This window comes from Aulonocara sp. 'chitande type north' Nkhata Bay, linkage group LG17 (genome assembly GCF_057382095.1).
Source record: "Aulonocara sp. 'chitande type north' Nkhata Bay isolate Kocher_YH1m ecotype deep benthic linkage group LG17, A_spYH_male_GT1.1, whole genome shotgun sequence".
Taxonomy (NCBI): domain Eukaryota; kingdom Metazoa; phylum Chordata; class Actinopteri; order Cichliformes; family Cichlidae; genus Aulonocara; species Aulonocara sp. 'chitande type north' Nkhata Bay.
The window spans coordinates 9,747,016-9,761,864 of record NC_141360.1 but is presented as its reverse complement, the minus strand read 5'-3'; the positions used below and the strand labels follow the sequence as shown (position 1 = coordinate 9,761,864).

At 39.9% G+C, this 14,849-nt stretch overlaps 1 protein-coding gene and 1 long non-coding RNA gene across 2 annotated transcripts; one reads left to right on the top strand and one right to left on the bottom strand.

The window, feature by feature from the left end:
* Nucleotides 1-211: 211 nt before the first annotated feature.
* On the bottom strand, nucleotides 212-5,735 carry ncbp2 (nuclear cap binding protein subunit 2). Its single transcript, XM_086269736.1, has 5 exons — nucleotides 5,578-5,735; nucleotides 5,147-5,233; nucleotides 4,580-4,674; nucleotides 3,106-3,244; nucleotides 212-778 (listed from the first exon to the last, which is right to left on the bottom strand). Exons 1-5 carry the CDS (start codon nucleotides 5,650-5,652, stop codon nucleotides 680-682), a joined length of 495 nt encoding a protein of 164 aa, XP_086125862.1. The 5' UTR covers nucleotides 5,653-5,735; the 3' UTR covers nucleotides 212-679.
* A 6,617-nt stretch (nucleotides 5,736-12,352) lies between these two features.
* Nucleotides 12,353-13,770, top strand: LOC147309633 (uncharacterized). Its single transcript, XR_015125669.1, has 2 exons — nucleotides 12,353-13,057; nucleotides 13,143-13,770. It is a non-coding gene; the product is annotated as an uncharacterized LOC147309633 (long non-coding RNA).
* The last annotated feature ends 1,079 nt before the right edge of the window (nucleotides 13,771-14,849 follow it).

The window sequence follows — 14,849 nt, the reverse complement described above, 5'->3', positions numbered from 1 at the left end:
GACCGGGAACACCCCACAAGCGATGGCACTTTTGGAGACTAAGCTAGCCGTCACAATTTGGCCCTTTTCACTAACATTGTTATTCAAACAGCCAAAATACAAAGAGGAAAAGGAATCAAACATTGCTACATTTTGTTCTTTAGCCGTATTTGAGAGAGATCGAAGATTTAAGCAAAGACCTGTTTAATCAAACAGACTCCACAAAATGACATGAACTTTCAAAAAAACAAGACTTTATTTTAAAAAGTATGCAGTTTTGGACATGGTTTCAAACATGGAACAGCAGACTACATCTTCAAAAATTCAGGTTGTTATTTGAACATGACACAGAAAATCAAGACGACAACTTTATCAGAGGGTTTCCAGCCTGCAGGAAAATCAATGGCATTTCTTTACACAGGATAATAAACATCACCAAATATCACATGTCAACCATGTAGACAGATGGCAGGTATATTAGTCGCAGAGGTGGGCAGAGCAAAAACCAAGCCTCCAAAACAAATAAATAACATCTGCTCACACCTGGATCCAGTGGTCCGAGCAGGACTGCTGCACAGGGCTTTCATGACAAAATTCAGATGATCTGTGGTAGCTTGCTGTGACCTTGTGGGAGAGTTAATCCGGAGCAGGACTGACAGCTGGGACTCTGTAGTCCAGGCAGACTGCTGTGGACTTTATTCTAAAAACTATTGCGCACCTCTGTGGGTCGATGCTGCTGAGCCAGCTTACCATAACCGCCTCTCGCTGGATCATAATCCTGCCTGTACTCATCTCTCACCTACACAGTTACACACAGAAACACACAGAGAGGAGGGGGAAAGGAAGAGAGTATAAATCAATCACTTGTTCAACTGAGACTAACACACTCTACCCAACCCTGTAAAATCAGCATCCAACCATTTGAGAAGCACTTCTCATCACTCCAACCTTTAACGTGACATTTGTTTAACCCTTTAAGACCTACCATAGAACCAAGTCCGCCAGAGCTTATATTATATTTTTACCTGCTGTGGAGCCATTTTTGGGAGCATTTCAAGTTGCTATACATCAATACAACCATTATAGCCCAGATTTTAATAATATGTATTCATTAAGTGCATAGTAATTACATAAATTGCAAAAAAGTGCAATAAACTACAAAAAAAAATTGAAAATCGTTTTTGTTTTTTAACATATATTTCTAGTTAGAGAAATTTAAGAGGCTTATCCCTCAAAACTGTAAATACAAAAAAGTTGCACAAAATAGTTTCCCACCACAGGAAATTTATTTTGAGTGTCTTCATAGTTTTATTTTTGAAATACACCAATTTTTATACACTGCAGGAAAAACGAAAATAAATATTATACTGCAAATTTGCAAAAAAGCAGCATATGCATCAAAATAAACTATTTCCAGCAGTGCAATATGAGTCCTAAGCATCCCAGAAACGACACAGAAAGTCATAAAGTCAAAGATAACTTTTAAAAAGACCAGTATAGGCTCTGAGGGCCTGATAGTAAAAAAGACTACATTTCCGCGAAAATGACGTCACTTCCGGTTTCGGGCAGGTAATGGCGGAAATGCAAAAGTTCGCGCTGACGTCTATTCCAACGTAGGAAGTGTTATGAACAGCTGATCGGACCGGCACAGCGTGTTTCTGGAATATTATGTTTTTGTTCCTGCAAGCGCTTTTTATGCAGTTTTTGCAAAGCTTTATGTGGAAGGAAACTGTGACCTAGGACAAGCTGATGGCATAAGATGTGAGTACTACAACTCCGGTTTCATATGCAAAAAAAATTTTTGCGCTAGCTTACGTGGTTGCAGTGCTACTGGGATTTAAAAATAGTTACGCAAAACAGAGCGTGTCCGCTCCGATCGGCTGTAAAGGGTTAATGAGCTGTTCTCAATGACCAAGACTAAACTTTTACGCTCCAACACAAACATTTTCAGGAGTCATACTGCTGGGTGTTTGTAGGAAAGGAAAATCTAAACAATAATCAGGTCCTTTGCCCAATATTTGCTGCCATGTTTACGCTCCCAGAAAGCTCGACAAAATAAAACATGATTATGTTATGTTTGTTAACAGCATAATATACCAGCTCATTTTGCTAATGCATTACTACGGTAATGCCATCTATTTAAAGGCCATGGGTATTCATGCATAATTTATTTTCTAAGTTCTAAATATCATACTGGTGTATTAAAATGCCATGATAAAGTGTATTGATTTTTTGAATGCCATTTCAGTATGTGTCATTTTTCAAATGTCATAGTATGCTGCATTTTATGTTGTTGTCCAAAATATCTGCAGTGCAGAGATTGCTGAAGTGTTCAATGATAGACAATGATCGTCATGATGATGACAATCAGGCAAAAAGCATCAGCCAAACCTGAGCTCTCAACATAATGGAAACTACTACAATCACCAATTAAGTGTCCCTACTTTGGTGAGTTCATTTATGAATTGTATGAGTAAAATACCGTATTTTCCGGACTATAAGGCACACCGGATGATAAGGCGCATTAAACGAAACAAATCTGATATGATATGGATCTGAAAAGCAGACGCAAGCATTTCTGGACTGAAGTCTGGACAAGCGGCTTGAGGCGGCTGTTGTTTTTCGGGCTATATAAATAAAATTGAATTGAAAGTTGCTGATCTGAATGTTTAGTAACAAAGTGCACCCCAGTCAAGAGGTTTAAAAACTCTTATCTCACAATCAGTAAAAAAACAAAACAAAACAAAACATAACATTAAAAACTAAACTGAAACAATATTTTTATCAAAGTGATAAAACTGCAGGTTATGCAGGGTTCGAATCACAACAGCATGATCTATTGGAGGCTGATTTCGTTCAAATAAACAAGATGAACAACTAAGTGTTTAAATTATACCAGTGAGCTGAGCTCTAAAGCCCAGATCAGAGACGTCGACAATGTTCTTTAACATTACTTTAGTCGTGGGTTAATATCTTTTTGGATTAATTCAAATACGAGTGCAGTTACTCACAGAACTAACTTTAAGCTTTGTAGTTTGCTCCAATAAAAATAAATAAATAAACCAGCAGTCGGCATCCACAGCAGGTTGCTTCCATTTATTAAAGTACTCATATCCTAACCCTCACCTGTCCTCCTGATTTGCCACGACCAAACTGTCTTCCTTCCTTGAAGCCGGCATCCCAGTCTGTCCTGATGATGCGGTCATCCAGCCGTGTGCCATTAATGAAGCGCATGGCATGCTCTGCATCTCCACGGGTGTAGTATCTGGGACAGCGTTAAGGCACAACACGTGCAATTCATGATGTTCTGGTAACTTCTGAAGGGGATTCTGGAGTAGGGGTGGGCGATAGAAACGATATACGATAGAAACGATATAAATATGGCCAACGATAGAGATTTTGACTATACCGCTCTACCGCATGTTGATGATGTCATCAAGCTGTGCCTGTTTTGGTTGAAAGCATCGCAGCGGCTTCAACCATAATCATCTGCAAATTATGCCGGGCGACAGTCATAGCAAAGAGATGAAGCACTTTTAGAATATGAGGAAAGCCAAAAACTGCCCTTCCTCCACTTCCGTACCATTGATTCATTAATGTTGAATTCTCTCGCAGCTGTTCTATTCCCATGTTGTTGCAGTATATTGATAACTAACCTCGTATTGTGGATGAATAATCTCAGTTGTTCTCCTGACTGAAGTTTGGCCCATGTATAGCATCCTGCTATGCGATTGCATTTGTCCCTGACCACCAGAATCCCTCACGTTAACTTTTATCGAGTGGAAAAAAGTTGGCGTTCATCCTCCAGCTTCACTGTGCTAATGTTATGCTAACATAGCTGTGTCGCTAGCAATCACGTAGCACAACATTATATACCAGGTAGTCCAACTTCAGTAACCCTGTAAACGCCACTGCTGTTTAGTTTTCTGTCTTCATTTATGTTGGAAGTGGTAGCAGAGCTGTACGTTTTAATTAGCTTCAAAAATCTCTCAGTCAGAACATGGTATGAAATGTTTAGGTGTAAACTAGCGAGCTAACTTCCTGTTAACTTGTAACTCCGTTAAATGTAATAAATTCTGTTTTCATGGATGCCTGGATGTTAAACTTAATTGTTACACCTGGTAAAGCAGCAACGCTGATGATTTTATTAAAGATGAAAGAATTTAGATCGTTTTTAACTCTGTGTTCATTTGACTTTGGGAGCTGAAGAGGACGGAGTTTTGGACCCAGATTACTCTGCGAAGCTCCTCACTATGGCAGCCGTAATGCTCTGACAATCCATCAAGCAGTGTAGCTTACCAAAGTTGCACTAAAACATTTTTTAACAGATTTCTGCACGCCAAAATCAGTTCGAGGTCAGTAGGTCATACATAAGGCACACTCTCGATTTTTGAGAAAATTAAAGGATTTTACGTGTGCCTTATAGTGTGGAAAATACGTTATACAGAAGAAAATAATATATCGCGATATATATCGTTACCACACGTGCTAAAATTATACCGTGATATGGATTTTAGGCCATATCGCCCAGCCCTATTCTGAAGGCAGTCAAATTACTGACAGTTTCATTTAGCATGAATTAAATATTTTTGAAGGATACTCGACAAAGCAGAACCCACAAGCAGTCTTCTTGATTTTGTCCAGGCCAATGATGATACGCTTGACATCTCCACTTTTAGAAAACAGCTCATGTACCTGTTCACAGTGGCAAAAAAAGTTAGAAAACTTGAGAAAATTTAACAAAATATCTTCTGTGAATTTTCCAACTCTGGGACTTCTCTTATGATAAACTATCAGAAAAATCAACACTGAAAATATGTCTATTATGTGTTTTTTGACATATATTTTATGTGTGACACATCTTGCCCAAGGATACTTAGGAAAACCAACAATCTTCCAATTAGTAGATAACCTGCTCCATATAAACACTTGAAGCTTATGTGTAATGCCAGTGGTGTTTTGCTGGCATAACTATAGGACAATATTTGACTAACTATATTTGTTTTGAAGACAGATCACATGCACTGTTTTATAAATGAGTCTCCTAATGTATTAATAGCTCAGTCAGCAATTTTCCCCATCATATTGGTCTCTTTGAAGAAGAAATTCAGCAACTTTCCAATAAAGCCGAGTTATTACTTTAACTGGTGAAGGTTTTGTGTCTTACCTGCTCCTCGGTGGTGTAGAAGGAGAGGTTGCCCACATACAAAGTGTTGCTCTGCTTCAGAAGCTTCTCCTGATCATAGCGATTACCCTAAAAGCACAAGCAACGTTACAAATGTTTAAAAAAAATTGCTCTCAATAAGTTGACATTATAGCGTTCAAACGACCTGTGTTGAAGCAAGGAGTTAAGTTATAAGTTAGCCACGCTTTAGTCCCAACGAAGCATCATAAAACAACATCAGGAGTTTTTAAGGCCAGGTTAAAATACAGAGATGTGTTTTGCTGTTCTGTTTGTTCCCGAGTCACCTCCACCTCCACTACACAGCACCGCTCGCCTTTGTTGTTTGCTAACAGTTAGCTAAAAGACACATTACATTTACATTCCCGTAAATTACGATAAGTCACCGCCTTCCTAAAGACCACTTCCTCATTTACCTTAAAGTGTTGGTCTCTGTATTGGCTAATGTCAATGTAAGAATCACTGTTTAGCGCATTTAGTTTAACAGACATCGTGGAAAAAATCGCAGTGAGGCGCTTTGCTGCTCTTCAAATAGGCGCATGCCGGAAAAGCGATGATGTTGCTTCCGTTTCATGTGTCCGTCCTTTGAATAAGTCCGGGTACAGCAACTTCTATATCAGGTTAATGGCGCCGCCTGTTGGTATCACTGACTGTAGAAAACACATAACAGTGATTTGTACAGTCATCGGTTGATATTCAATCATTGGCAAAATACAGTCACTGTTACCAGCAGGCAGACTGTCTGTGACAGTTTAAAGACCTATTTGCATAAATCATAAAACCCCAAAACCTTAAAAACAGATGTTAAAAAATGTTAATTACGCATCAAAATACTATTTTGAATCCTGTTTCTATTACACAAGTGCAAGGGCATAATCACGCATGAGCTTCAACTATTTTTTTTAAATAATACTAAAAATATGTTTTTTAACGAAAGGTCACAGTACCTCAAAGTCAACAAAAATAAATAAATAAAAATAAAACAACAAACTTGGCTTTTATTCCCAAAATACAGATTTTTTTATTCATTAATATTACAGTTTTAAAAGTTTGTCGTTCGTTTTGTTTCTTGTATCCAAACTGGACACAAAAAGACTGAAAGCTTGCTACTGTTAAACTGAGTCGTAGTCACATGACTGCTGGAGCTGTGTGAGATGTGGTGCCACGCTGATGGCTACTGCACTTTTATTATTATTGGCTACTAAAGGATCAGTGCCCCTCTTTTCCTTCGTTCTTCTTCTGCTATTTTTTAAATAGTTTATTTTGTTAATATTTTACTGTTTTATATATGTTATATATGTTGAGAAAATGTGTCTGTGTGTGGGGGGGATTAATTTACTTTAATCTTATGCTTAACAAAAAGTTATTATTAATTAATGAAGCTGAGCTCTCTTAGGCAAACTAGTCTCCAGGCTCCGTAACAGACATTTAGAGCTCTTTTTTGGATGTTGGCTGCCTTTTACTTGTCTGTGAAGATGATTCAACACCACTTCAGTAATGTTGAGGCCTGGGCTCTGATGAGGTAAATACATGACAGACAGTCTTCCATTTTGGGTCTTTCTAGTTTCAATTAGAAGAGTGAAAACAAAATTTGCATTTTTGCAACAGGATGCTAGTAAGACTTTCAGAAAGCCTGCAGAACTACTGCTGAAGACCATAAAAACAATTGCAAGCCTGCTTGAAATTAAAATAGAAATAACTAGGGGTTAGCTAAATTAGTTTTCAAGTAGTAAAAAAAACAAATCAAAACAACAAAAGTACTAACAAACATTTTATTACATAATTCAAATTCTTACTGTTAAACCCCCCCCCAAAAAACGTATCCTAGTCTGACACGACTCCCACGTCACACTAAATTATTTCCTGAACAAAAAACCCCCCTAAATAACAAAAACAGTGTGCAGATGTGAATAAACCCGCTTTATAAAATTAAAGAAATTAAGAAATGAGATGAAGAGACGGTACAGCGTATTGAGCCCACAGTAAAATACAGGGCATAGGTGCTGCTGTCAACTCTCACTCTAGAGCTTAGCTGGTACAAACAGCCAGTTCTTGTATCTTCTCAACTTCAATTCAATGACTCAGAGCATAAAAGCAAAGCTGGTAGAAGGAAAACAGGAGCTTTGCTGACTCTTCTCTCACATTTGCCTTTTAATCTTCATCAGAGGTCACATGGTCTCCACTCAGCAGCACCTCCTGGAACCTGGAAAAATAAAGTCAAAGCGCATATTGTTATAGTCAAAGTAGAAAAACAACAAAAAAACCAGTGTGTGTCAATCAAATCAGTATGTCCAAGGACATCATCCCCTTAACAGATCCTGAAGGTTTTTCATATGCAGTAGTTACATTTTGAGTTCTCCAAAGAACAAAGCATTATTATCTGTGTAGATAGTTTAGTCTGGGTTTCAGCTTTGTTGCTGGAGCAATTGGCCTTTCAATGATCGAACAATCCTCAAAGAGAGAGAAAGTGAGTAATGCGTGATGCAGACCATTCTGACAGATCTGCTGGGTCTGGCAGAGATTTAGTCATAATGTAAATATCCCTGCTCTTAACACACCTGCTAACCTAATCTACCCAAGCTCAAAAGACATGCAAACAATGCAAAAGTGAGAGACATTCTTACTTCTGTGTCAGGAAGAAGGACAAGCCGATCTTCTAAAATCTATGCACAGCTTCAAAAAGGGAGTTTGTGAATCATTTGGAATTAAGATGATTTCACTCAACTTGAATAGAACCTGAATAAGCTAATTAACACACATAGTTGTGCTTTTCATTGCTTAATTGAACACATTAAGAAATTATGGCAAAGACTGGAAAGAGTTAAAAATTAACTCTTGAATTCAATAACTTGTGAAACAAGTTAACAATCAGATATGGCCAATAAGTGCTTATGCAACACGCAGAATGCTGAGGAGAAACAGTGGAGCCTTCCTTCCTACAAAACTCCCAGGATGTGAAGATCAAAAAATCCCTTTGAAGGTCCTACCCCAGGATCTTAGCTGGATTAGTGTCAAACCTAATCAAAACCTTAATGTTGTTTCACTGTCTTCCAGTTATTCTGGTGCTAATTAACTCGTAATTTCTTCTTCAGCTCTCAGCGAAGGTGGTCGCACTTTTCTCCTCTCCTCCTCACCCTTATCTTCCCTGCTTAGCCTCTATGTCCTTGTCTTGTCTTGTGTGCATTACTTTCCCTGGAATAGCCTCCCACTGTCGTTCTCTAAAACCTAAAAGAGAATTATGGATTTGATCAACTGGTCTCTGAATGCTATTGACACCCTTTTCTCAACGAGAAATCTGGGCTCGGGAGAGCCTGAGTGCCCTGGAGGGACTTTCCCTGCCGGATACACGATGGACGGGTGGCAGAACTGGAGGATCATGTGCCTGGCGGGACTGTCGATCGAGGACGCTGAAGATATCTATCTATTCGGAACCGTGATAACAGGGTTCATGCTGATCGGAGTTGGCTTAGCCCTGGTTTATCGGAGAAATAAGAGAGCGGAAGCGGCTGTTCAAACCCCCCCAAGGCTGCCCACTGGAATCGAAATGGAACGAGGCGCAACCTCTCACAATGAACGTAATATGGTCAACACCTTGGAGACGCTTGCAGCTGCTGTGAAGGCTCAAAACAACACCATTGAGCGTATGGGGGGAAACATCAGAGAGAGGCCTGCTCAAAATGAGACCCTTGAGCGACAGTTGGAAGACATCGCGGAACGGATCACTGCAGTTGTGAGGTCTCAGAATCAAAAGAATGATAACACCATGGAACAGAAGTTTGATACCATCATGGGGAGGCTCGCGACTCTCCAACGGGATTGAGAGACCAGCGTCGGAGTGTTAAAGAGCAGCCTGAAAATTCTCCTGGGCTGCTCGCATGGAAATTAACAAAATCAACATGAACATTGCGGATCCCCATCACGGCGCCAGCTGCAGGCCCAAGGCTGGAGCCGAACAATCACTCCCTGATAACGACTGTGTTACGGCTATTCTTCCCATCCCATGCAAGGACACCTGGATTGGCTGGAGGACTGTTTACTTAGCCTGATAGGCCGAAGGACACGGTCTCAGCTGAACTATGGACACGCACACACATACACTTACACTGATAGGCACTCACTCATCCCCCCTCCCTTTCCAACGCCTTCGATGCTTGTTTCCTGCGAGGGAACACGGCGGGTCTGTGTGCCGCGCTGGAATGGTAGCGCTGTGCAGGGCGGCTGCTGTGTTCGCTTCGGATTACTCCTCACCCCCCACCCACCCCTGTGGCTTGTCATGTCTTCACAATGTTGTGCTGTGGACATTTATGTGCTTTTTTTCTGCAGAGGAGTTTTTTTGTTTCCTGTTCTCATGCTGTCCTACCATGGAAGCACAGCATGAGTAGGGGTCTCTTTTTTTCCTCTTGTACTTTCCCCACTGTGGTGTACATTTCAATGTTTTTTTCTCTGATTCTACCAATCTCCGACCTGTATCCCCATGTAATGTTTGTGCTATATGTGTAAGGTCGGGGGGGGGGGGGGGGGGGGTCCCATTTCACTGCAGGGCAACCTGCATGTGACAAATAAAGCTTTGATTGGTATTCTTATTGCTTTGCAAGCTCCAGGTTATGGACTGCTGTCCTGACAAAATGTCTTCATGCAATTTAACTTCATTATTTCTTCAATTGTCGCAAGGTGTCATGGGCTCGAGAACGCAGTGGCAAAACATGAGACTACCACCTCCATGCTTAATACTTAGGAGCAGGTTTTCTTGGAGTGCAGTGGTTTCCTTACTGTTTTCATCCTATTTGTGCAGATGTCTGCAGGTGTTTTGCTGCTACCTCTTTTGGGATTGAAGCCTTGGGATGATCTCTGCAGTATGTCTCAAATGCAGAGGAGCAGCAGCCCTAAATTACACCTAATTTACAGACAATTTGGCTCATTGTAGACTGATGAACATTCATGTCACTGTAGTTTTTCTCGCCTTTCCCACTTCTTTTCATCACAGTAATGCTTCTAAGGTCCTGTGAAAGCTGTCGCAAACAAGGCATGTTAAATGCCAAGCAGGTTTCCTTAAGAGGTGCAGACTTTGCTTGCCTTTATTTACAGGAATGAAACCTCCTGCAGCCCACACTTCAAATTTCATGTCTTAAATCTGAACACCAAGCAAGCAATTTATTTTTTATAGCACTTTCAAAACAAATCCCACCTGAACACAAAGTGCTGTACACTTGACATGCCAGAAATGATACATTGAATAAGTTAAAAAATAAAAGATAAGATAAAAAAAATTTAAAAAGATGATAATTAAAATGACATTTAAAATAATAAAATTCAACCACAAATAGCAAATAAATAAATAAAATAGTATAAAATGGTAATTAGAATAACATTTAAAATAAATAAAATCAGCACATTAGATTAAAACAATAAAATCAGGGTCATATGCCAAGGAGTAAAAATAGGTTTTAAGACATGTTTTAAAAGTTGACAGTGAAAGGGGCCTCTCTAATGTGCTGGGGCAGATTGTTCCAGAGATTTAGAGCAGCAATAGAGAAGGCCCTGTCCCCTCTGAGCTTTCTCTTGGACCTGAGCTTCCCTCTCTCACCCTGTTGGACAACATCTACAGCCCGTTCTCACTCCCGAGGCGTAACATGTCGACGTTTTGTCACGTCCCGCGGCATTCCTGAGGAACGCGAAAGGAGACCTTTGGCGTTCTTATGGTACGCAGCGGGTTATGGCTGGAATCCAGTGCAATGACGCTCCCGCGGTAATAGACGTTCCAGCCCTGTATTCCAGCCCTAAACCTAACCTTATTCCCAGCCCTAACCATAACCTTATTCCTGATCTTAACCAGGACTATAATGATGTTAAATAGCGTGTTTCTAAGTGATTTGAAGAAAAAGAGCGAACATGTATAGATGGAGTCCAGGCGGTTCTCGTATTTCCTCTTTTTTACGAGGTCATCATTTAGGAACGTGCTGGGTAGCCGAAAACGTAATATGTTGACGATTTGTCACCTAGCGTAAAATGTTACGCTTTGGGAGTAAGAACGTGTTGTCTGTACATTCTAATTCCGTTGTTTTCATTCAAACTCTATTCTGTACATTCCAATTCTGTGTTTTTCATTCAAATTCCATTGTTTTGATTCAAATTCTGTTCTCTACATTCTAATTCCGTTGTTTTCATTCAAACTCTGTTCTGTACATTCTAATTCTGTTGTTTTCATTCAAATTCCGTTGTTTTCATTCAAATTCCGTTGTTTTCATTCAAATTCTGTTCTGTACATTCTACTTCAGTTGTTTTTATTCAAACTCTGTTCTGCACATTCTAATTCTGTTGTTTTCATTCAAACTCTGTTCTGTACATTCTAATTCCGTTGTTTTGATTCAAATTCCGTTGTTTTCTTTCTACTTCTGTTTTTTGTCTTAAACTTCCATTGTTTTCATTCAAATTCTGTTGTTTTCATTCAAATTCCATTGTTTTGATTCAAATTCTGTTGTCTACATTCTAATTCCGTTGTTTTCATTCAAACTCTGTTCTGTACATTCTAATTCCGTTGTTTTCATTCAAACTCTGTTCTGTTCATTCTAATTCCGTTGTTTTCATTCAAACTCTGTTCTGTACATTCTAATTGTTGTTTTCATTCAAACTCTGTTCTGTACATTCTAATTCCGTTTTTTTTCATTCTAATTCCGTTGTTTTCATTAAAATTCCACTGTTTTGATTCAAATTCTGTTCTGTACATTCTGCTTCAGTTGTTTTTTTTTCAAACTGTGTTCTGTAAATTCTAATTCCTTTGTTTTCATTCAAATTCTGTTTTTTTTCTTTCTGATTCTGTTTCTTGTTTTAAACTTCCATTGTTTTCATTCAAATTCTGTTGTTTTCATTCAAATTCCATTGTTTTGATTCAAATTCTGTTCTGTTCATTCAAATTCCGTTGTTTTCATTCAAACTCTGTTCTGTACATTCTAATTCCGTTTTTTTCATTCAAACTCTATTCTGTACATTCCACTTCTGTTGTTTTCATTCAAATTCCATTGTTTTCATTCAAACTCTGTTCTGGGGCCTGGGCCCTGTTTCAGGAAGCCGGTTTAGTGGAAAAACTGAGTAAGTATACCCTGAGTTAACGAAAATTCTGGGTTTTCGGTTTCACAAAGCGAGTTCAGCTGCAGCCTGAGTGAGTCACTATGACGACACACTCCGTGAAGCTAACCTGCCCCCTAGCAGGTTTACTACAACTAACCCTGACTGTCTCCGCCCCTTTGTCGGAAACCTGACAGTAGGAAGTGTCGGACATGGCGTGCCACTTCCTTGAAGAGCCAGTAGATCGTGAAGCCCAAATTCTCCGCAGAGCTCTCCGCCGGGAGAGAGTGATCAGAGCGCGTTTGGACATTTTATCATTTCCTGATGATTTTCTGTGCGAACGTTACCGTTTCTCAGCACAATCTATAATTTATTTGGATAACATCCTCAGGCCATATATTACGCATGTGACACATCGCGGACATGCTCTCAGTTCATTGCATATTATTTGTATCGCACTTCGGTTTCTTGCAAACGGGAGCTTTCTGTATAATATTGGTGACGCTGAGCACGTTTCCAAGGCTACCGTCTGTCGGGCAGTCAGGAATGTTACAGTTGCACTGAAACGTCTCCTGTACTCGTCTGTGGTGTTCCCCGGTCACAGACCCACAAGATTTATCAAAGAGGGATGCCACAAAATTGCAGGTATCAGGATGACCAAAACTTAATGTATGATGTGGTGATACTTGGACTACTACTTAAATTGCACATTTATTTTCAGGGTTCCCAGGCGTGATTGGCTGTACAGATGGCACTCACATTCCAATCATTGCTCCTTCAGTAAATGAAGGAGACTATGTGAACAGGAAGTCTTTCCACAGCATTAATGTACAGGTACATAGTTCCCTGTAGCATGTCAAACTAACAAATTATTTCATTATAGTAATGGATGCTAATTTGTGTTCTCTGCACTGTGAAGATCATATGTGATGCTGCCAACATTATCACAAATGTGGAAGCCAAGTGGCCAGGCTCTGTCCATGACTCACAAATATTCCGTGAATGTACACTGAGCACAAAATTTGGACATGGTGAGTTGAGAATACTTTAAAATATATAAAGACCAATTGCTTCAGGGACATTTGAACTGAAGTGTACCCTTCTGTCTTAGGAGAGTTCACTGGCTACTTGCTTGGTGATAGGGGGTATCCATGTTTACCCTATTTGCTTACCCCTTACCCTGACCCTGAACCGGGCCCACAGCAGCGATATAATCTGGCTAATTGCAGGACAAGAGCCAGAGTTGAAATGACTATCGGAATGCTTAAGGCCCGGTTACAGTGCCTGCAAAGACTCAGGGTCACCCCAGAAAGGGCATGTGACATTATTGTGGCATGTGTGATTCTTCACAACATTGCCACAATTAGAGGAGAACACTGTCCTTCTGAACCAAACATCAGCAGTGATCCAAACCATGAACATCCTGACCCTCCCACGGACATACAAGATGGAAGAGCAGTCAGAGACACCATATGTCACAATCATTTCTTTTGACCCATCACCTCAACATGTTGAAAGAAGAATAAACAGATTTTTTGTTCAACTGGCTTTATTGGTCGCCTGTATTTCCTGTACACAAAGTATTAAAAGATGTAAACCTCATAAAGTGTCTCTGTTGCTTCCTCCTCTGTAACAGCTGTCAATGTTTCTTCATTATTTTCCTGTAGTAAAGAAATAGACAACATTGCTGTTCTACTGTAAACTCATATAATCTGTGGAGTATTACTCACAACTGCATGTTGGTCTGGCTCAACAGGAGGCTGCACCAGATGCAGTACACCACCACCATCAACTGATAGAATATGAGGTTTATACAGGTCACTTATAACTTACAAGGGACCAAATGGCAATTAACAAACATACCAAGCACCTTACACTTCATTGTCATTATGCTCTCAAAGACAACCAAGACTGAGGGAAGGCAAAATCAGTCGGAAAATAACTTCACTACAAAATAATTCATTATGGTAAAGAGTTTATCAAATGAATGTGTCGCACTGCAAAGGTGACTGTGAAGAAAGGATGTATGCACATCATGTATTATTTTGAATTTACCCCCTATGTAGGCACTTGTGTCTTGCGGGGTTATTGCCTCAGAGGATGTCCCCGCAGAGATGCCTTCGGCCACAGGGCGCCCACTGTTTTGGCTGAGGGCCAACTGCTCAGCCTCTGTGAGTGGTGGTGGTGGAGGACCCCCACCTGTTTTTCGGGCCTCCGCTTTTTTTCTGTTGGCTATAACGGGCCACATTTGAGCATACAGAGTAAGCAAATATGTACTTGTAATGTGCTCAGATAATTTCAATAAGTGCTTACAGAAAGAAAATTAATGTAGCCTCTAACTGCAATTGATTTACATCGGACAAACAGACCAAGCACTATGGCTCATAATACAATTACACCTTACCTGTTTGGACTATATTTTTATATTTCATTTTTACTTGCTGCCAGGCACGTTTGGGGCCTGTTGGGTTGCACCTGCGCTCACATCACATCACAAAATAAAATGTATAAAATAACAAATAAAATAACATATGATAAAATAACGTGTTAAATGGGTGGAAATCCCTCGATCAATGTTTAAATTAACACTCACGCATTGACTCTGTCGGCTATGTTTTGCCATGCA